Source organism: Pseudonaja textilis, chromosome 5 (assembly GCF_049901715.1).
Source record: "Pseudonaja textilis isolate UNSWEBS1 chromosome 5, rPseTex1.2, whole genome shotgun sequence".
In the NCBI taxonomy this organism is placed as follows: domain Eukaryota; kingdom Metazoa; phylum Chordata; class Lepidosauria; order Squamata; family Elapidae; genus Pseudonaja; species Pseudonaja textilis.
In genome coordinates, this window is record NC_141994.1 from 72,247,124 (window position 1) to 72,270,336 (window position 23,213).

The following is a 23,213-nucleotide window of genomic DNA, read 5'->3' on the forward strand; positions in this document are numbered from 1 at the left end:
GCCCATCATAAAGACTGAAGGAAACTTAGAATTTCTTCCTTCTTCAGAAGTACTTTTAATGAAGCCACTTGTAATTTTTGTCACACAAAATACGTTGCTAGCCCTAGAGCAAAGCAAAAAATCGATTCTTTTTTTTTCTTTTAAAGAACATTTTTTTTAAAAAATCAGGCTTACACATAACACTTTTTTTAAAAAAAAAAAATCACTCTTACGCATAACTGGCTCATATTTATCATGTGATCCCCTTTTGCAACCTTCTAACAACCAAAATCAATGGGGAAGCTAGATTCATTTAACAACCGTGTTATTAACTAACTTAACAACCGCAGGGAAGAACTGTGGCCGGAAAGGTCATAAAATGAGGCAAAAACTCACTCAATGGATGTTTCACTTAGCAACACAACTTTTGGGCTGAATTGCAGTCGTAAGTCGAGGACTGCCTGTAAATGGGTTTATAAACTACTTCAGGGAAACGAAGAATCTCTAGAAGGACACGTTTCATTACACCGGTTTTCCTCCAGCCCTCAGGGAAAGAAGATTCATTTCAGTTTAAACTTAAAGGAATATTTTTTTAAAAAAAATTGGAAACGAGCAGAAAAAGGGCAATTAGAATGTTGATCTGGCAATGGTTTTAAATGGATTGAGGGGGGTCAGATGGCTTGGAAGGAGGACTTTGTAAAAAAAAAAAAATTATAAGAATAATTCTTGTTTGTTAAAAAAGAAAAAAATCCTGTTAAAATATGTATGAAGATCTGAGTTTAAGTGTAAGAAATTCTCCTTCAGGGAAATGGGCAGGGAGAGAAAACTCAATAAGAGGAGTTCTTGAAGGGCGGTTATGAGAGGCAACCAGAAAGAATTAAATATTATTTCTTAATTTTATTAATATTTTATATGTCTAAACTGCCCGTCTCCCTCAGAGAGGGGCTTGTAATTAAAAGGAGAATTCCCACTAATACAGAATGGAGAGGGTGGGAAATATTTTCACTCTGGAAGAATTTAAGGAGGTACCCAACGCTTATTCCTTAGACCCGTGATGGCGGGCCTATGGCAGGTGTGCCACAGGGGGTATGTAGAGCCATTTGTGCGGGCATGCAAGCCCCAGGCAAACTTACCTCACTGTGCATGCGCGCGCCTCCCAGCTGATTTTCAGCCTGTTTGAGGCCTTTTTCGGCCTGCCAGAGGCCTGAGGGAAGCCTCTGCAGCCTTTGCAGGCCGAAAAATAGGCCCGTTTTGTCACTTCCAGTATTTCCGGAAATACAGGAAGTGACAAAACGGGCCTATTTTTCGGCCTGCAAAGGCTGCAGAGGCTTCCCTCAGGCCTCTGGCAGGCCAAAAAAGGCCTCAAACAGGGCAAAAATCAGCTGAGAGGCCAGTGCAGGTAAGGAGGCAGCGGGGGGTCACATACATATGCAGGGGGTGTGGGGGGGGCTGCATGCATTGCAATTTTTGGCACAGCAGCCCAAAAAGGTTAGCCACCACTGCCTTAGACCAAGGGCCTTCAAACTTGACAGCTATAAGACTTGTGGACTTCAACTCCCAGAATTCCTGAGCTAACATGACTGAAGGAGGAATTCTGGGAGTTGAAGTCCACAAGCTATCAAGTTTGAAAGAGCCCTGCCTTAGACCTCCAAATTCATTCAAAATGGACTTTGAAGAGAAGAGAGGAGGCAGCTGGAAAATCAGGCTGTTTTGAGACATGGATTTAAAACAGACAAAATACAGGTAGTCCTCGAGTTACGACCACAATGGAGCCCAACATCTGCTAAGCAAGACAGTTGTTAAGTGAGTTTCGCTCCATTCAGGACCTTTCTTGCCACCGTTAATTTGAATCGCTGCAGTTCAGTCAGCAACTTGTTGAAGTGAATCTGGCTTCCCTCGCGGTCAGAAGGTCCTAAAATTCAGGACAGGGCGACCGTCATAAATACGTACATGCCCAAATTTTCATCATGCGGCTGTCAGGTTGTTGCAATGGGTTTTGGTGGGTTTTGTTTTTTCCGCTATCCAATCTGGGTCGTTCCCCAGGACCAGAGGTTTCGGTCTTCCGAGCTTTAGGACTTGTGCCCATCCTTGGGGAACTTCTCTTCGAGTGTGTGTTGTTGTGTGCGCGTGGTATTTATACTCCCTATTGCAAGTGGCTCAGAGGATGAAATCCCTGGTCCCGAGGACCGACCCAGATTGGATCGTGCAACATTATCCTGGGACACATATGCCTTCGCGGGGCTTTTTTGCATTCGTGTCAGAAGCGCCAAAGCGCTTTTAGGTTGAAAGGATTATCGTTGCGATGGGAGAGTGGGGTGGTGGCCTAGAGGTGGAGCTCTCACCTCACAATCAGGAGGCTGTGAGTTTGATCCTAGGTAGAGGCAGATATTTCTCCCTGTATTCACAATGAGAATATATCTGCTGAACAAAACTTCGCATTGGCAACAGGAAGGGCATCCGGCCCGTAAATACATGGCTAGCGCTATTCAGTTGCCCAGATTCCACCCTGCAAGAGATTATGGGGTTGTTAAATGGAGATAATGATCACTTTTGCGATGGGGATGCGCAGCTGGGGGCTCCTTCCACGTCCCCAGCAACAGCTGGAGCGAAGGATGGGAGCTCAACCTTGTCCCATGGCAATTCTCGGATCTCGAACGCGGGATTGCTAACCTCCAGCTCAGCGTCCCAACCACTCGAGCCCCCATACACTTCGCTGCAACAGTCATAAATGTGAAAACTGGTCAACTTTTTTTCCAGTGCTATTGTAACTTCAAACAGTCGCTAAACAAACGGTTGTAACTTGAGGACTACCTGTTGTTAAAAGGCACACACAAATCATAATAAACCAGAAGTGACGTGAATCTTAACCCAGAAAAAATGACTTGAAGAAATTTCTTACTTTAGATTTACCAAAGAGGTGTGTTAAATCCGTGAAGGAATTTCCCGACAAAGGCAAAAAACAAGGAAGAACTCGGATTTTGGGATGGTTATCTCTAACGAATAATCAAGACCCCTAAAACTGAGGCATACAAAATGGGTTCATTTGATGAAGGGTAAACTCTATATGATCATCTCTTTTGTCACACCTTTTAATGTATTTTTTTTAAGTAGGAAGCTTTAAAGATTTGTTCGTGGATAAGATATGGAAACAAGAGGGTTTCGTTATTATTTCAGAAAAAAAAAAGATAAGCTATGATGTTGTAATTGAGAGGAGATGAAGAGAAGATATTAAATTAATTTGTGGGAGATCATTTGAAGGGATTAATATTTTCCATTTGTTGTTTCTACAAGCTCTTCTGGAATTTTTTCCTGATTAAGTCTGAATGAGGAGGGTTTAAAGATTGTTTCACAGATGTGAGATAAGCCATGGGAAGAAGAGTTTTTGAGAAAAGGATAAGCTTTTGTGTAATGTGCAGGAAAGAATTAGGAAACAGATTTAATTGTTTAAAGTTAGAATATATCTTGTTATTTCTGGCAGCTCTTAATGGGCTTTTGCTGATTATGATTAAAAGATGAATTTTTATTATTTGTCAATAGATAAATATGGGACGAAAAGAGGTTTGATTGAAATATTAAAGAAAGTGAATGAGCAATTGAAAATGTTCCTACTTGCTTTAATGAAAAGGAAAGTTATTTTTAATTTTTTTCTTTTTTTTCCTTACATATTCCCCCGCCCTTTTTTTTGTACTTTTAAATTTTCTTTCTTTCTTTCTTTCTTTCTTTCTTGGTTATATTTTCCTTAGTTTGCATTCATTTTTTTAATCTCTGTAAATTATAAATTCAAAAATATATTTGGCCAGTCTGTTGGCCAAAATTCTCACTTCTTTCAATCTTCCCAGGGTGAAGAGAAATTTACCTTTAGGCAAATGGATTAAGGGGCCAGACCTGAAAAAAATTATAAGGATTATATTATTATAATAGGGACAGGTCATTCTGAATTTCCCCCATCCAAATGAGTTTACCTTTGTCATTTAGAGGAGATTGAAATTAAAACCCACGTACAGGTAGCTATTCTTCAACTCACAACCGAGCCTAAAATTTCCGTCGTGAAATGATGCAGTTGTTAAGTGAATTTGGCCCCATTTTATGACCTTTCTTGTCACCGTTAAGTGAATTACCTCAGTTATTAAGTTAGTTACACGACTGTTCAGTGAATATGGCTTCCCCGTTGACTGTGGTTGACCCCAGGACATTACAACTGTCGTAAATACGAGTAAGTCGCAAAGCATCTGAATTTTTTATTATTATTATGATGATAATGATGCAATTTTCTTTATTATATATAAAATGTCCATATCTACAATGGCAGTGTACTGTCTCGGTATGCTCTCTTTTAAATACAAGTAATAAATTTATACATACAGTTAACTATAACTATTATTCTCCAAACCTATTCACCATGATCTTCACTTATCCTTATTAAACATTTCCCATTATTTAATTAAATGCTCTATTCAGCTTTATCTATAATTGGTTAATAATATCAAACTTTATAAACATCATATGAACATCACATTTATAACCAGGGTGTTGTGGTCCGCTGGCAGCCTGCGAATATGACAGCAGAGTCGGACGGTGGGGAAGAACATGGCCCAGTCCGAGAGTCTGGGGAGGACTCGGACGATGGTCCTGCATCCGATGCAGAGATGGGGCCGGGGCTATCTGGGAGTTATGTGCTGACTCCGGAGCCTCCAGAATCTGGCAGCAGCGAGGCAGAGGAACAAGGGAAGCCTGTTCCCAGTATGCACATGCGCAGAGCTGCCAGAAGGCAAGAACAGTTAAGACAAAAGAGGCAACTCGAGAATAAGGCTTGGACGTGATTGGACTTCTCATAAGATATAAAGGAAGTGCAAAGGGACAGGAACCTTTGCAGGAAGCAATGTTGTTCGCTCTGGTCAGTTTGGAACCTGAAAGCTCTGTGGTGAATTTGTGCTCTGTTTGGTTTTGAAAGACTAATTGGGACTTTAGTCGTTGGCAGCATTTCAAGAAAGATAAAGGCGCATTTTTATCAGACTTCTTCCGAAGGATTTTGGCAGACTTCCATGGGACTATTTATAACTGGTTGAGACTCATAACGGGCTGTGAATGATGATAATTCACAGATGTTGAAAGGGTTTTGGATTTAATGTGTGTTTGTTGGTGTCTCAGGAAGTTTGGTCAGAACACAGGGCCTGAATTTTGATCAGCTGACCATGGGGAAGCTGCAACAGGCCCAAGTGTGAAAAAGAGTCAACTTTTCCGGTGCCGTTGTAACTTCAAACGGCCACTAAACTAACTGTTGTAAATCAAGGACGACCTGTCCTGCTGAACCCATGTTTATAGAGAGACAAAATTCTTTCATGTCTCGAGGAACAAGTTAAAGAAACGATGATTGCTTGGGGGAAGAATTTTGGATATGGGATTGATTTAGAGAAATGGCAAAAACTGTGGTCTCAAAATTATAAAATGACAATGTCTACAGCATATAAAGAAAATTTGTATAAGATGTTTTACAGGTGGCATTTTCCCCCGACAAGAATAGCAAGAATGTTCAAGGATAAATCTGAAAAGTGCTGAAAATGTCATCAGATACCTGGCTCATATTACCATATGTGGTGGACTTGAGAGGACGCTAGAAAATATTGGACTAAAATTCGCATATGGTTGGAAAAAATGACAAAGAAACATATAGATTTGAAACCAGAGATTTTTTTATTGGGAATTTTACCTGATACATATAATAAAAAATTGAAGTATTTGACTGTAAATGTATTAACAGCGGTTAGGATTGTATTTGCTAAAAATTGGAAGAGTGAGAAAATTCCATCAGAGGAAGAAACTATTAAGAAAATATTGGAATGTGCTGAAATGAGTAGATTGACATTTGAAGTTAGAGAACAAGAAGATAAACAATTCTATGAAGTTTGGGACCTTTTCTATCAATGGTTAGATAATAAAATATAATAATAGAATATTTAGAAACTTAGGATATAATGAATATATACTTCCTTTTTTTTTCCTTTTTCTTTGATACTATTTTTATAAAATTTTATTAAGATAGACTTGGTATGATTTTATGATTCGTTGTAAAATAAATTAAGTAAATTATAGTTATCTCGTTAAAGTATGAATTAATAAAATTATAGTCAAATGATTGTTTAGTAATGATATTAGGTTGTATAATTGTTGATTGATAATATGAGTTATTATGTAATATAACTATAATGGCGACTAGGAAATATGCACAAAAAAAAAGTGGTAAACCAACCGATACACTGTTTGTAAATTTATGAAGGAGGATGATGCTTTCATGTTTTATGTTTGATGTTTTATGTGTTTTTGTTTGTTGTTAAAATCAATAAAACATTTTTTTTTTTTAAAAAAAATTCTTTCATGTCTCCTCTTCAGGGACATTATCCAAGATGAACCGAGCATCGTCACTTAAAGCTTCCCAATTCCATGATTGGTATGGTGTCTGAATCCTGAGCTGTGGCCATTTTAAAACGCATCGTCTAATCCTCCATCCCTGATTATGATGTTTTTATATGCTTTTACGTGGATCATTGACTATAACGATAATAAAGGAAGTTCTTATTACATTCTGGTTCTTTAATGCCGTTAAATGAAACAGGCAGATATCCTTATTTTATGGTTCTGCTTTTACGAGCCTTCGCACTCAGGAACAAGAAGCAGATGTCTCGATGTCAACGGGTGGATTTATCTTTGAAACCGCTTTCACGAGGTGGTGAATGTTTGTCACCTCCGTACCAACCTTGGCGTCTGTATCAATGCTTCCCATTTTAGAGTTACCAGGGAGGAAGGTTCCAGACACTGCCAGGCTCCAAAAATCAAGAAAGACATGCCGTGATCCTTCCAAGAAGATCTCTTTCTTGTCCCTCACCTAAAGACGGAATCTTGCCAGACTAAAGCATGCTAACCTTACCATTAAGCATGTATGGGCAGTCCCTCAACTTGCAACCATTTCATTTCATTGGCCATGAAAAAAGTGCCATGTGACTGTTTTTTTCACTCTCACAACCGTTGCAGCATCCCCGTGGCCGTGTGATCAAAATTTGAACACTTGGCAACAGGCATGTATTTATGACGGTTGAAGTCCCGGGGTCACCAGATCCCCTTTTGCGATCCGACAAGCAATGTCAACGGGAGGAAGCCAGATTCACTTAACCATCGTGTTACTGATTTAACGACCGCAGCGATTCGCTTAGTAACTGTGGCAAGAAAGGTCGTAAAATGGGGCAAAACCCTGCTGAACTGTCTCACTTAGCCATGGAAATTTGGGGCTCTGCTTTGCTGGAAAGGGGTGGGCTCCCTGTAGCCCTCTGGGAACTGTTAGGGAGGTGCCATCCTCACCCTCTTTCTCTCACACAAACTATCTGGACTGTGTTGTCTCTTGCTCCTTTGCAACGCAGCCCCTCCCCGCTGGGAATCCAGACTACATTTCATCACATGTACCAGTGGCGGCTAACCTTTTTTGTGCTCCTGTGCCAAAAAATTGTGCGTGGGCTTGCACTCGCATGCTCATGTGCCAGCACCCAGAAGGCAGTGCATGCACCCATGCCCCTGCGCATGCGCGCGCAATCCCCTGCCCCCTTATTTGCCTTGCATCTCCCAGCTGATTTTCGGCCTGTTTGTGGCCTTTTTTGGGCCTCCCAGGCTTGAGGAAAGCCTCTGCAGCCTGAGAAATAGGCCTGTTTCGTCACTTCCGGAAATACAGGAAATGACGAAACAGGCCTATTTTTTCAGGCTGCAGAGGCTTTCCTCAAGCCTGGGAGACTGAAAAAGGCCTCAAACCAGCCCAAAATCAGCTGTGAGGCGCGCGCATGTGCGGTGAGGTAAGTTTGCCTGCGGCTCGCGGGCCGGCACAAATGGCTCTGCATGCCACCTGTGGCACGCATGCCATAGGTTCACCATCACGGACATATACATTGTGTGCATCGGAGAAACCTAGGAATTTTGTGGACAACCCACCGACCCGCGAGTTGCACTGAGAGAGCTTGTTCCTATCGCACTGTGGACGCAACATGCAGTCACAGTTTCAGACAATGTCTGTACGCCGCACTGTGGAAAGAGCATCCTTCTTCCCACGCACCCCCACCCCCAATTCACCTCTTGTGAAATGCGCACTCTGTTAAATATTCACAAGAATCGGGAGTAACATTTACCAACTGTCGAAAGAATCCTCACAATGCCAAATACACAGTGCTGTCGTGGATAACACAACAAATAAGCTTATCCAAGTAATTTAGAAATTCCAAGTTGACACAGTGGCATCTCCAAAGAAAAGAAAAAGGCTAGCACTGCTCAAGACTAACATAGTACACATTGCAAAAGAAATTGAAAATAATTTCTGTGCACAGCAACTCAAAATAAAAAAGGGGGAGAGAACCAAATAATTTATACCGTAACTTATCTAGTGGACAGCACGAATGGACTGATAAGAGCTTCTTCTGACGGCAATTTCTGAACAAAACCACAAAGAAATAGACTATTAAGAATCAGGTATTCAGTACACGATGAGGCTAAAGAAAACACTGAAAAATTGATAACTATCCCAGGCAAATTTACTCAAAAGAAGCTAATTCTCTAAAAAAAAAAAAAATAGAAGCACAAAGGTTTATCTTCCTTTTCAAGTCCTGAATAAGAGAGTGACACAAATGACAACTGTCACATCATGTGTTAGATTCTTCTGACAACTTGGAAAAAACTGCCTGTTGTTGTTGTTTTTTTAATTACTGCTCATAAATAAAGCAAGTAATTCAAATTTCTTCTACCCAAGTTGTTTTTCAAACGCAGGAAGGTTAAGTTGGCAAAACCTATTTTGAACGAACTCTGGCTGATTTTGTCACGTTATTCCTCTCGATAAGGTTTGCAAATCGATTAATTGATCCTCTTTTAAAGAATTTGTCCAGCTGTGGACATCAAACAGGTTCCTGGGTCCACTTTCCCTCCCTTTTTTTAAAAAAAGATTCGAATATTAGTTTTTTTCCAACCTTCCGGCACTTACCTTTGTATTCCAGAGATGCTCAAAGATTACGCCCAGATGTTTAGAGATTACAGAACTCTAGGATTTAATCTATCCAGGCCTAGTGATAAATTCATTCAAAGCATCCAGGTGTTCATTCACCACTTCCTTGCCTATTTTGACCCACACAGGTAATCCTCAACTTACAACCGCTCATTTAGTGACTGTTCCAAGGTTACAACGGCACTGAAAAAAAGTGACTTAAGACCGTTTTTCACTTACAACCGTTGCAGCACACACGCACACACACATCCATTAAGCTAGTAACATGGTTGTTAAGTGAATCCGGCTTCCCTGATGACTTTGCTTGTCAGAAGGTCGCAAAGAAGGGATCACGTGACCCAGGGACACCGCGACCGTCGTAAATAGGAGTCGGGGGATAAGCGGCTGAATTTTGATCACGAGACCAACAAGGATGCTGCAATGGTCGCTAAGTGTGAAAAATGGACATGTCTCTCTTTTTAGTGCTGTCGTAACTTTAAACAATCACTAAATGGATGGCTGTAAGTCAAGGATTACTTGTGCAGTTAACGGAGCCAGATTTGCCCCCAGAAATGATAAAAAAAATTGGCTTTACATGGCGTAGTCCAGCGGTCGCCAACCAGTGGTCCACAAGAAAATTTTGGTGGAGAAATGTCCCCCCCTCAAAAGCAATTAATCCTGGTTGCGTGGGAACACAAGACTGCGCCGGCCATATGGCCCGCCCACCCGCTGGCCCCCGCAAACCTTACCTTGAGTAGAGCCACGCGAGCTGGAACTGGAAGGTAAGACCAATGGCGGGGCAGGGAAATCCACCCCAGGGTGGCTTGCTGACGTTGGTGGGAAAGTCAGTCCCGTATTCCAGAGCTGCAGTAGTCACAGGACTGGCCCTTGGGTCATCCCAGAGCAGCTTCTCCACTCCATGGAAGGCCGGTGCACCCCGGTGGGAGGAGCAGCTGCTCCGGGATGACCCAAGGGCCAGTCCTGTGACTACTCCAGCTCTGGAATACGGGACTGACTTTCCCACCAACGTCACCAAGCCACCATCAGACTGCCCGTCTTCGTTTTCCTTCTCTCAGATTGACCATTGTTTCGTAATAATTACACTAACTTTAACAATTTTGTTACCATTAAACAACCTCTAAAGATTTTGTTCCAATTAAATAAGCATTTATAATTTTGTTATATTAAATAGGTGCATTTCATATTAATAAAATGGAAGTTCTCTGATCGTTATTGTACAAAACAAATCATATTCGTGGTCCGCGGGAATTAAAATTATGAGCTTGGTGGTCCCTGAGGCCCAAAAGGCAGGCGACCCCTGGCATAGTCTATTTTTACTTTCAGAGAATAGGACTTCCTTTACACTTCCTATTCCTCAGATAAACATTTGATCAGGTATGTTAGTTGCCATGGAAAACTTTTTCTTCTAACGGCTCCTGTCACTTCCTCTTTAGCAAACTAAATTCTCCACAGAAGACAACATTAGTTCCATAAGGCAATCACATCCCATATATTTTTGACAGAAACACTACACGCAGAAAGCCACTGTTCTTTTCCATTGTGTTTTTGTGCCACACATGCAACCGAGAGATAATAGGCCTTTAAGAGCAAAATACACTAAGAACATCAGTACAGGATATAAATCCAAATGCAACAAGCGTTATAAATAAATAACGGCTCGTATTGCACCTTTGCAAGCCCAGGAAAAGAGCATTTATTTATAATATCCTTAAACTGCCCCAATCAGAAAAACCCTGGGTGGTACACAAAAACAGACACCACTAATAAAATGACAAAATAAGAACAATAAATCATCACTGAGACTCCACCAATACTAAAACAGCGGGGGGAATCTCTCATCATCATGTTGAGCCAAAGCCTCGCCGAAATGAGATGCTTTTGAGGGTCTTCTAGAATGCAAGGAATATTATCTAGCAAATATTATCTATGCAAGAATACAACTGAACGGTCAGACAAAGAGACCCGAACTCATTGGTAGCCTCACACTGCAATGAACGAGGACATGCATTCAATTTTGCAGCTACTAAGATTGTTGGACGAGCAGGAACAAAAACAGCCAGATGTCTAAGGATATGTCTGCTAAGTGTTGGAAATGTAATCAGACACCAGGTTCGTACTATCACATGTGGTCGACATGCCCAAAGGCAAAAAAAATATTGGAAAAAAATACACACATGGTTAGAAAAAAAATAGGAAAACGACACATAGATTTAAAGCCAGTAATATTTTTGTGGGGTATTCTACCAGAAAAATAGAATAAAGCGAATACATATTTAATTTTACATGTGTTAACTGCAGCTAGAATTGCGTTTGTACAACAATGGAAAAACAAAGATCCCTACAGATGAAAATGTTATTTTTAAAAAATTAGAACATACAGTAATGTTAGTAGACTAACATTTAAAATTGAAGAAAATGAAGAACTGAACACTTTTCGACATGGAATTTGTTTTATCGATGGCTAACTAGCAGAAGCAGAAGTTGGAAGCTTAAAAGCATCAGGAAATGATTAACTATTAATCAAAATGGATAAGTAAATATTATTATGTGATTATCATCAATGTTATGTTATCATTAACGTTTATCATTAATGTCAGGAATATTATTATTAACACTATTTCTCAAAAACACACTGTTCATATATAGACATAGAATTTTTATGCTTCATATTTTTTAAAAAAATTATAAATAAAAAAACAGCCGTATTTGCCACCAGTTTATCAAGTACTTAAGGGCTTGGCAACGCAAATAAACAACAAGCAATGACCTAATAGCCAGCCATCAACACCCCAATCAACATCTAAAAATCCATATACAACAAACACCATATCAACACAACACCATACACAGAGTATAGGGCAAAGGTCTTCAAATTTGGCAAGTTTTAAGATTTGTGGGCTTCAACTCCCAGAATTCCTGAGCTAACATTACTGAAGGAGGAATTCTGGGAGTTGAAGTTCACAAGTCTTAAACTTGCCAAGTTTGAAAGACCCTTGGAATAGGACAAAGCACACCCTCTGCTAGAAAAAAGTCAAAATTATCCTGGGTCATGTATATTCACCTTCGTTCATGACTATTATCTAGATCAGGGGTCTCCAACCTTGGCCACTTTATGACTTGTGGACCCTCAGAATTCGCCAGCCAGCTGCCCCACCTTTCAAAAAACCTGTGGCAACAGACCCTAGCCACGGATCACCACGGATCAAGATTTAAATCATCGTCATAAACCTCAACAGAGTCTGCGAACCACCGGTTGAGAGCCACGGATCTAGAATACAGGAAATGTTTCAGGAGCGATATCTTTCACAAAATGGGAAGCGCTGCCAAAAAAAACCAAAACCCATTACCCCACCGCCTTCCAGCCCGTGCCTCTCTTATCCACCCCTAAAGGGGAGATTTTTTTAAAAAAAATGTTTTTAATTTGGACCAGACTTTTACAAAGTCTGTCTCCTGTCTTCCTTAGAAAGAAAACAGAAATGCACGGCAGAAATCATTGCCAACGGGCATTGATTGATCGTACTTCTACCCTGCCACAAATTAAAAAGAAAGAAAGAAACCTTGGCAGCTTACGTAGAATAAATAATACGGTTTAAAACATACACGGTGCCACCTGAAAAGTGGCTGGTCATAATTAAGAACATTAAAACAATCTTAAAAGGAAAAGGAAGATTCTAATTCAGAGTGATGAACAGGGTTACATCTGAACTGCAGACCCCGATATATTCGTGTTTCGAACACAGAATCATCCAGTTATATTAAGCTTGTTAGGTTCCTTGATCCCTTAGAACAGAGGTCCCCAACCTCCTATTTTCCCCAAAACAAGAACCTTGTGAGGTGGTTGTTAGGTATACACCCCTAGCAGAATCTGCAGGGCAGGCAGGCAGGCAGGCAAAATATGTGAGATAAACGTTTTTGTAGCTTACACTCAGTAAAACAGATACACCGTGCTAGTTAAATAGTTTATTCCAGTAAAGGTTTTAGCATAGTCAAACAGTCCATATATCATTCACTAGTTCAGTCCGTCCGGGGATTATTCAGTTGCAAAGTCCAGTGTCGAAAAAAAAGAGGTCAGTAAACTTACAAATATCAGTCCAGTAATATATCTCCTCACAGTAGAGATATGAAGAAGTCAAACCTCCTTTCTTCCTCCGACGTTCAAAACTCAGCAGTGGGGAACACGCAGTTAGCAAACCATCAATCCAGCAAACCATCAATCGTCAGCAATCCAGCAGGTTCTCTTGCTCCCTCTTATGGCGGTTTCACAACCGCACCCAAAATTACATGCTTTGCAGTTTAAAGTGACACACACTTAAAACTTACTATCATAGTTTATATATATATTATTTTACCCAAACTACGTTAGGTAACCTAGTTATTCCTAACAGTGGTTTGGGCTGAGAAAGAAGGGCTGGCCCCAAATCACGCAGCTGGCTTTCATGCCTAAGGCAAGACTAGAACTCGCCATCTCCTGGTGATTGGTCTAAAATTACCCAGCCAGCTTTCATGCCTAAGGTGGGGCTAGAACTCACCATCTCCTGGTGATTGGCCCAAAATCACGCAGTTGGCTTTCAGGCCAAAGGTGGGACTAGAACTCACCATCACCTAGTGATTGGCCCAAAGTCATCTATGCCTCTTTCATACCTAAGGCAGGACTGGAACTCACCATCTCCTGGTGATTGGCCCAAAGTTTCCCAGTCAGATTTCATGCTTAAAGTTGGACTAGAACTCCTCGTCTCCTGGCGATTGCCCCAAAATCACCCAGCCAGCTTTCATGACTAAGGCAGGACTTGAACTCACGGTTGTCTAATGTCTAGCCTGGTGTCTTAACCACTAGACCAAACTGGCTCTCTCATATAGTTTTAGAAACCCCCTCCATGTATTTTTATGCCTGAAATTGTCACGGCCAGTTAACGGAGACAAAAGGAAGCACAAAAAAAGCCAGATAAACCCCAAATTAGTTTAGTCCGATTCAGACTCGTTATGTTTAAAATAATCGGAATTTCCAAATACAGAGGAGGAAAAAAAAAATCAAGTTACCCAAACTCCCTTTTTATCCCGACCTCGTAAATCGGAAACCTTCTCCCACTGAAGCTTGCAAAGGTATAAATACGGTTATTTATATTGCGTATAAACGGTTAAAATATTGTGTATACATGCAGGTGGGTGATTCCGTGCGGCCAGGTAAGCTATTTTTCTTTTCATTCTGATCCCCCGCTATAAATCACAGTCAAAAGATGATGAGAGCAGAGCGGATGCCGTTTAACCCAGATTCAATTTCTTCTTTTAAAACTACAATTCTTTGCTCAGACGTGTTGGAAAGCATCTTTAAGCTTGACGGCGATGTTACTAAGACGTTACTTATACTCTTTGGTACGGTATAAAAGGAATAAAAACACAGCTAGGTAATCCGTGTCATTGCTTTTCTCTCCTCTGTGTGTGTGTGTGTGTGTGTGTGTGTTTTAAAACAAAGCATTAAAAAAAAAAACTTGGTGAGGCTTTTCAGTAAGTCGTAAACGTGCAAGAGATGCTGAATGTCACCTGAAGTACTTTGGTAAAGAAGAAAAGCTAACAACTGCAAAGGAGGGGGATTAAATTGCTAACATTCGACATTCAAAAAATAAAAAAATCAAAAATCAAAAACCACCGGCATTTTACAGCTACCGGCACTTTTTTTACTACATTTTTTTAATGTGGTAATGGAAAGCTGTTCGAGTGAACTCTGGAGCAAGAAAAAAAAAAAAAAAAGCAAGAACTGTCGGGTTCCCAGTGCTCCTTTGCGCTGGGCTGCTTCGTGGCAGACGTTTCATGATCCAACTAGGTAATATCATCAGGGCTAGAAGTATTGAGGGGGGGGGTTGTCACAAAATGGAGAAGGGGAAACAGGAGGAGGAGGAGGAGGACTGTGGGGTCCTTGGTGCTCTCTGCGTTTGGTGGTTTTCTTGCAGGCATTTCATGACCCAACTAGGTAATGTCATCGGTGCTAGAAGGCAGTGGGGTTTGTGGAGTGGAATTGGAGGAGGAGGAGGAGGAGGAGGAGGAGGAGGAGGAGGAGGAGGAGGAGGAGGAGGAGGAGGAGAAGAAGAGAAGAAGAAGAAGAAGAAGAAGAAGAAGAAGAAGAAGAAGAAGAAGAAGAAGAAGAAGAAGAAGAAGAAGAAGAAGAAGAAGAAGAAGAAGAAGAAGCAAGAGGAGAAGGAGGAGGAGGGAAGGAGGAGGGGCAGGAGGGGAAGGGGAGGAGAGGAGGAGGAGTGCAGATGTTTCATGACCCAATTAGGTAACATCATCAGTGCTAAAAGGGAATGGGGTTTGTGGAGAGAGGAGGAGGAGGAGGAGGAGGAGGAGGAGGAGGAGGACGAGGACGAGGGAGGACGACAATGACTGTGGGGTCCTTGGTGCTCTCTGCGCTTGGTGGTTTTCTTGCAGGCATTTCATGACCCAACTAGGGAACATCATCAGTGCCTGAAGGAAGGGGGGGTTGTGGAGTGGAATTGGAGAAGAAGAGGAAAAAAAGAAGCAAGAGGAGGAGGAGGAGGAGGAGGAGGAGGAGGAGGAGGAGGAGGAGGAGGAGGAGGAGGAGGAGGAGGAAGGGATGGGGGGAGAGGAGGAAAGGAAGTGCAGATGTTTCATGACCCAACTAGGTAATGTTATCAGTGCTAGAAGGCAGTGGGGTTTGTGGAGTAGAATTGGAGAAGAAGAGGAAGAGGAAGGAGGACTGTGGGGTCCTTGGTGCTCTCTGCGCTTGGTGGTTTTCTTGCAGGCATTTCATGACCCAACTAGGGAACATCATCAGTGCTAGAAGGTAAGGGCGGGGGAGGGGGGAGAGAAGGAAGAGGAGGAAGAGGACTGCAGGGTCCTTGGTGCTCTCTGCGCTTGGTTGCAGATGTGAGGGATCATTGGTGCTCTCTGAGGTTGGTTGTTTTCTTGCAGACCTTTCATGACCCAGGTAAACGCCCAAGGTTGGAAAACACTGCTCGAGCAGGTAGCGCTTTCAGATATACCTTGTAAAATCCCGGCAAAGGTATTACTGAATTTTGCAGCCTCATCCACACACGCTGTACTACTGTAAGCCGAAGGAACAAAACACCGAACCAAATCCTTGCGCTCATTCAATGCAAAGCTGTGTTCTACCATCCAATAGTGAAAAGGTAAAGCCGTCGGTTTCCACAGAAGCAGGCAAGTTTCACGAACCAACAGAATGTCTTACAAAGCTTATGGAAGGAGAAAGAGGGGGAGAGGGAAAGGGAAAGGGGGAGAGAAAAAGAGAGACAGAGAGAGGGAGGGAGAGGGAATGGGGAGAGAAAGAGAGAGAGAGGGAGAGGGAAGGAGGGAGAGAGGAAAAGAGAGAGAGAGAGAGAGGAGGGTTGGAGGGAGAGATAGAGGGGGGAGAAAAAAAGAGATAGTTGAGAAAGACAGAGAGAGGGAGAGGGGGAAGAGAAAAAGAGGGAAAGAGAGAGGTAGAAGAAAGAGAGGGGGGAATGGGGAGGAGGAAGAGAGGGGAGAGAGAAAAAGAAAGAGACAGATAGACAGAAAGGAACAGAGAGAGACAGACAGACTCTTTCTCTCTCTCTCTTTCTCTTTCTCTCTCTCTCTTTCTCTCTCTCTCACACACACACACTCAGATGTATACTATAATTCCAAATTTTATGGATGCCACCCAGAGAAGCTTTTGCTGAAATGCACATACCCAGCAAGCAGAGAAAAAAACAACCCTCAAAAAAGAGAGAAGAGCGACTGGAATAATCTACTGTGGAAAAGAGAATTAGATCCATACAAAGCCTTTATAAAATGGCTGTCAAGAAAAAAGAGAGAGGTGGGGGGGGGGAGGGAAAAAAAAACCTCTGGTTAAACTCTGCAAAGTGCAAAACGGAGATAATCCCTGCAAATCTATTTTCCATGTCTGGGGGTTTCCCCACACCTCCTTTTCTCTATTTCACAGTACAAAAGGTTCCCTTTTTAAAGCCGTCTTTCGGAATCAAGCTGTTTAAACCCGAAAGCCTGTGTAAATTTCTCTACTCGCTGAACGTTATTATAAGGATGCCAATTCCTTCACCCAAATATCATCCTTTAAAGCACTGCTAATACTGAACAAAGAGGGATGTTCCCGCAAATATTTATTTCTCTACTGAATTGCAGGCCTCTTTATAGAGAGCTTCAAAAGGCCCTGAATAATTACGGTCCAACTACAAGGAACTATGTTTTAGAACAGAAAGTTGGAAGGGACCTTGGAGGTCTTCTAGTCCAACCCCCCATGCCATTTCAGACAAACGGATGTCCAATCTCTTCTTAAAAACGTCCAGTGTTGGGGCATTCACGACTTCTGGAGGAAAGTTGTCCCAGTGATTAATGTATTATGCTGTAGCTCTTTCTTTAAGACACGGGACTCCAACCTTGGCAATATTGAGGACTTGTAGACTTCAGCTCCCAGAATTACCCAGCCAGCCATGCAAACTGGGTAATTCTGGGAATTGAAGTCCACAAGTCTTCAAGTTGAGTTCACAAGTCTTCAAAATGGCTGGGGAATTCAAACATGGCTGGCTGGGGAACTCTTGAAAGTTGAAGTCCACAAGTCTTTAAGTTGAAGTCCACAAGTCCTCAAGTTGACTGGGGAATTCAAACATGGCTGGCTGGGGAATTCTGGGAGTTGAAGTCCACAAGTCTTCACGTTGAAGTCCACATGTCTTCAAGTTGGTCCATACGTCTTCAAGTTGACTGGGGAATTCAAACATGGCTGGCTGGGGAATTCTGGGAGTTGAAGTCCAAAAGTCTTCAAGCTGAAATCTTCAAGTTAAAGTCCACAAGTCTTCAAGTTGACTGGAGAATTCAAACATGGCTGGTGGGGAATTCTGGGAGTTGAAGTCTACATGTCTTCAAGTTGAAGTCCACAAGTCTTCAAGCTGAAGTCTTCAAGTTGAAGTCCACAATTTCTTGAAGTTGGTTGGGGAATTCAAACATGGCCGGCTGGGGAATTCTGGGACTTCTGGACTGCACTACCCTAAAGAGAATGGATCCCAGCAGATGTGAATTCCATGGAGTCCTTGGTGCCCTTTGAGCTTGCAGACGTTTCATGACCCAACTAGGTAACATCATCAGTGCTGGAATGAGGATGGGTGTGAATGCGAGTTCACAGGGAATAGGAATCCTGGATAATCCTGGCAGTATATCAGGAAGGAGAAGATTAAGAAGCCCACCTAACTCAGGGGTTTCATATAATGGAGGTTTGCCGTGTGCATTAAATAGAATAAAACCTGAACAAGAAAGCTACCACTAACAGGCACCGCTTAATATTATTGGTACAGGAGGAATAATCAAAGTGCGTAATAAATTGTTCCATTTTAAACTGCTAACATTAATTACATTAACACGAACACAGAAAGAGTAAGCACATTTCCTCATAAGAACCAAAAATCAATTAAGACCAGCCATAATATTTCAAAGAGCTGTAATTTCAGCATAACACATAAATTTGTTTTACTCCTCAAAGAGGCATATTTTAGTCCGGGTAAAGGGCTTTTGGTTGTGTTTATGTTCAATTTGGTATGACATTAGCTAAATTTAGATGGAAATCCTATAAACACATTTCTGGGTATACATTCCTTTGAAGTCTACTGGGATAGTTTGTTTAAACCTCTGTGGTTAATTCCATCATAAAGCAGTGTTAAAAGAGAGAGAGAGAAGCAATATTCACACACAACGTCAATTACAAGGTTCTTTAATAAACACAAAATAATGAGCTTGCAAAACACGACTCGATGAAAGTCAAATAACAACGTCTTATTGATTGTAAGATGGCAAAAACCTTTCAGAAATCCACATCACAGCAGTACGGGCATGTTAAAAAAATGGATTTCACTAGTTCTCAGGTGAGCACAGAAGGTAAGGTAACAAATATCATCCTGCTTTCGAAAAGTACGCAGGGAATTTTACCGATTCGACGCAATTTGATGTTGCATCACATCAGTAAAATTCTGAAGAAAGAATAGAATAGAATAGAATAGAATAGAATAGAATAGAATAGAATAGAATAGAGAATAAGAAAATAGAATAGAATAGAATAGGATGGAATGGAATGGAATGGAATGGAATGGAATGGAATGGAATGGAATGGAATGGAATGGAATGGAATAGGAATAAAAAAATAAGAATAGAATAGAATATGAATAAAACAGTAAGAATAGGATAGGAATAAAACAGGAATAAAACTGTAAGGATGGATAGGATAGGAATAAAACAATAAGAATATGGAATGGAGAGTAGAACAGAACAGAACAGAATTCTTTATTGGCCAAGTGTGATTAGACAGACAATTAATGTGTCTCCGGTGCATATGCTATCGGTGTACATACAACATTAGACATATATCATTACCATAGTCATTGTAAAAATACATTCATCATAAAACATCAGATACAACACTTAGTGATGGTCGTGGATACTAAATAAGCAAATTGTTAAATAATTTGTTTATATGTAATGAACGATCTTCAAAAACAAAGAACAGAGAGGAATGCTGGATGGCCCTGTCAGGATTTATTTAAAAAAACTGTTTTCATCTCAGGTAAAATTTTCACACAGACCAGCCAGCTTTTTTCTTAAAAAAAAAAAATTGAAATGAAGCTCATTTTCCCAAAGGAAACAGGAGCAAACAGGTCTCCAAAGTGGAGTGCACCAGCTGTGTTGGAACCCAAGCTGCCCAATTCCCAACTGTTTCCACTCATTTGCTTTCCTAGTTTACGGGCGCCGACCTTATTTCAACCCTGGTAGCCAAAGTCGCAGATTTCCCCACAGAACTCTGAAAATAAATAAAGGAGTTTACCTTTTCTGAGCTTCAGCCTCTCGCCTCGCTTGTTCCAAGGCCAATTCTTCAGCTATTCTTTTCTTCAGTTCTTCTTCATTGACTGGAATTAAGAAATGGGGGGCAGGGGGGGGAGAACACGACAAAATAAACATGTTACAATAGGATAGGATAGGATAGGAATACAGTACAGTACAATACAAGAGAAAGAAGAGAATACAATAGAACAGAGCTGGAAGGGACCTTGGAGATCTTCTAGTCCAGCCCCCAGCTTAGGCAGGAAACCCTATACCATTTCAGACAAGGTTGCGTATAACCAGCTCACGGAGTTGTTGTTTTTATTCATCAATTCCGTTTTTTGACTCATGTATCTTTGAGGGTGATGGGTGGTTTAGAAAAGGGAGGGGGGAGGAAGGAAGGAAGGAAGGAAGGAAGGAAGGAAGGAAGGAAGGAAGGAAGGAAGGAAGGAAGGAAGGAAGGAAGGAAGGAAGGAAGGAAGGAAGGAAGGAAAAAAGAAAGATCTTGGCTGCGGATTGGGCCCCTAGTAAACTGAAGCAGGTCCCTGACTGCTATTACGGACACGAACTCCAAAGTTATCTCGAAATCCACCACTTTGAGAGACACTTTGTTTTCCATATTTCAGCACTGGATTCCACTTAAAAAATCTCATCTATTGCAATAATGTAGTAGGGAGGAGGAGTGGCAGAACCTGGGGGTGAAGTTAAAAGGTGGATCAGCCACAAGTGGTCTAAATCCAAACCCATTGATTGCCCTTGGCCTTTATCTAACTCCAGTTAGGTGAGAAGATCCCCACACGTAAGTTTTAGCAATAAATTAGTTTAACTGGGCCTTCATAAGTGGACCTGATCTTTCCAATATCTGAAAATCATCACGGTAAAGAAAGTTTGTTCATAGGTATTCTCAAATTTTGACTTAAAACACTGGGCCAAGTCTACTGAGGTGTCCTCTGAAGAAATAAGTTCATGGGAGCTGACGGGACTGGGAGTGTGGCTCCAGTTGGCTGTGGAGGAAACTGGGGAAGGGCAAAGGCCGGCTGGGCAGAGCAGGGGAGAGGTAGAGCAAGGGAGAGGGAGTTCAAAGGAAGAGCCAGGCCCACCCCCTCTTCATCCTAGGGCACGCAGGGAGGAACGGAGAAGGGAGCAACATAGCTGCATGGCTTACAGGGGAGGAAAGGGTCCTGATTCCCTTCATTAGCCACAGCTGGAAAGAGAGTTTAAAAGTGATGCATGCTGAGTGCAGAGTCTACTGGGAACAAATGTGAGTTTATCTTGTGTTGTCGTGGCTTATCTGCATTCCTGGCATCCTCCTAACCGGGATGAATTACTTCCGTTCCTTCACATCTGGAATTCTTGCTCCTGCCCTGCCGGAGTAATTACCACATTTTGCCTTGATTGGACTTACAGTTTTTGTTGACCACGTTTTGGACTTGATTCTCTGCAGCCAAAGGCTGTTTCTGGGAGAAATTTTCTCCAGCCAGAAGGTAACCAGGACATTGGGGGCAAAGTTGGAGCTAATAAAGGGACTCCTACTGATTATCTGACTGTGTTGCTTTTGTGCCACGCCCCGGTCATGGCAGGAGCTTTCTTCCATCTGACCTTTGCTGATTTTTTCCAGAGATGCCCTCATACCTCTCTGGTCTAATATTTGAGGGCTTGCCACGAAGAAGAAGGGGTCAATTAATTTTCCAAAGCATCAGAGGGCAGGACAAGAAGAAATGGATGGAAACTCATCAAGGAGAGAAGCAACCTGGAATTAAGGAGAAACTTCCTAACCGTGGGAAGAATTAGCCTGTGGAACTGCTTGCCTCTGGAAACTGTGGTTACTCCATCATTGGAGGTTTTGAAGAAGAGATTGGACAGCCACTTGTCTGAAATGGTGTCAGATCTCCTGTTTGAGCAAGGGGCTGGACTAGAAGACCTCCTCCAGGGTCCCTTCCAGCTCTATTTTGATTGGTCTATAACATCTCCACAAACAGCCCCCCCTGGGAAGACAGCAAAACAATCTACCCTGCAATTGATCATTAGATTAATTTCACCTCTGGAGAGGTATTTTAACTCTTTCAAGACTCAGATCTGGCACCTGACCAGGGGCATACAATGCCTAACAATTAAGGTGCCTGCCGATCTATGCATCGGGGGAGGTTTATGGGGCCTTGGTGTATGTATGGATAGGGGGGGAAAAAAGGCTAATGGCCCATCGAAACAACCTCAGAAGCACAATAAATACAACCTGGCTATAAAGACACGGCACATTTGACCTTAGCAATCAATTGGGTTACGTATCGATCACCCAAACCCTAATAGGGAATAAAAGCGAGGATGTAGATTGTTAAATAGAAATTCTATTACCCTAGATATATAGGATTGTTGTTCCCGAACGAGACAGCCAAGAAAACTAAGTAAGGCCTTAATCTTAGGAAAAGGACCCGAGGATGAGATATAACTCCAGCCATTTTATTTATCTGGCCAAGTTCTTGCCAAAAAAAAAAAAAACGCACCACAAATCGTTTGACTCAAATTGATGGGCTGAGCATCTAAGCAGGCAATTCCTATTTGGCTGAGGCAGATGCATCGTTTTACAAATAAACCCTTAGGAAGTCAAACCAAGCACAATTATTCCAAGTCTGCTTGAGGTCAGCCGCGTAAGCGTGCCTGATGAGCAGAAAACCTGATTTTTCTAATGACGGATTCTGAGGCGGTAACTGGGTGCTCCTCTGTAAGGTGGGGTTTGAGACATTGGAGGTGAAACTGTGGTGAAAAAAAAACATTTCCGCGCTGTAGGATGCCCAGATTAACGCTGACCTGAACTAAATGCCCATTTGCTTAGGTCAGGGGTGTCAAACTCAAAGCCCACGGGACCATCCTGGAACTATCAAGGGACCGGCCCGCGGTGCCTCTGGCGGCTAAAATGGGCCGCATGTGGCGGGGGGGGGCTCATTTTCACCCTCCGTGGCCTCCTGCAACACTCTGCGGGCTGAAAATGGGCCGAAAAACAGGCCAAAAATGGGCCAAAAGGGCCGAAAAACAAGCCAAAAGGGCCAAAACTGGGCCAAAAACAGGCCAACAGGCCACAAACCAGGCCAAAAAACAGGCCACAAACGGGCCAAAAAAAAGGCCACAAATGGGCCAAAAAAGGCCCAAAACAGGCCCAAACCACCTATTTTCAGCCTGGCAAAGTTCTGCAGGAGGCATCTGTCCTAAAATGATGATCTGTCCGTCGAAGAAATCCAGTTTGACACCCCTGGCTTATATCGTCCTCACTAGGAACCACAGACTGGACAATGATCGGAATCGAACCTATCCTGTGGTATCTGAAACGGAACAGAATGACGTAATCACCGTTGGAAGGGACCTTGGAGGTCTTCTAGGCCAACCCCCTGCCGAACCATTTCAGACAAAG

The 23,213-nt window shown here is 42.1% G+C and overlaps 1 protein-coding gene across 3 annotated transcripts in view; it reads right to left on the minus strand.

Annotated features, from left to right (window-relative positions):
- The window catches only part of CHCHD3 (coiled-coil-helix-coiled-coil-helix domain containing 3), a 212,663-nt gene that overhangs the window by 154,461 nt on the left and 34,989 nt on the right, over positions 1-23,213 (minus strand). For all 3 annotated transcript variants that reach the window (XM_087935354.1, XM_087935352.1, XM_087935353.1), the window contains exon 3: positions 19,815-19,896. In XM_087935354.1, the coding sequence (XP_087791480.1) occupies positions 19,815-19,896 (82 nt within the window). The remainder of the gene's footprint in view (positions 1-19,814; positions 19,897-23,213) is intronic.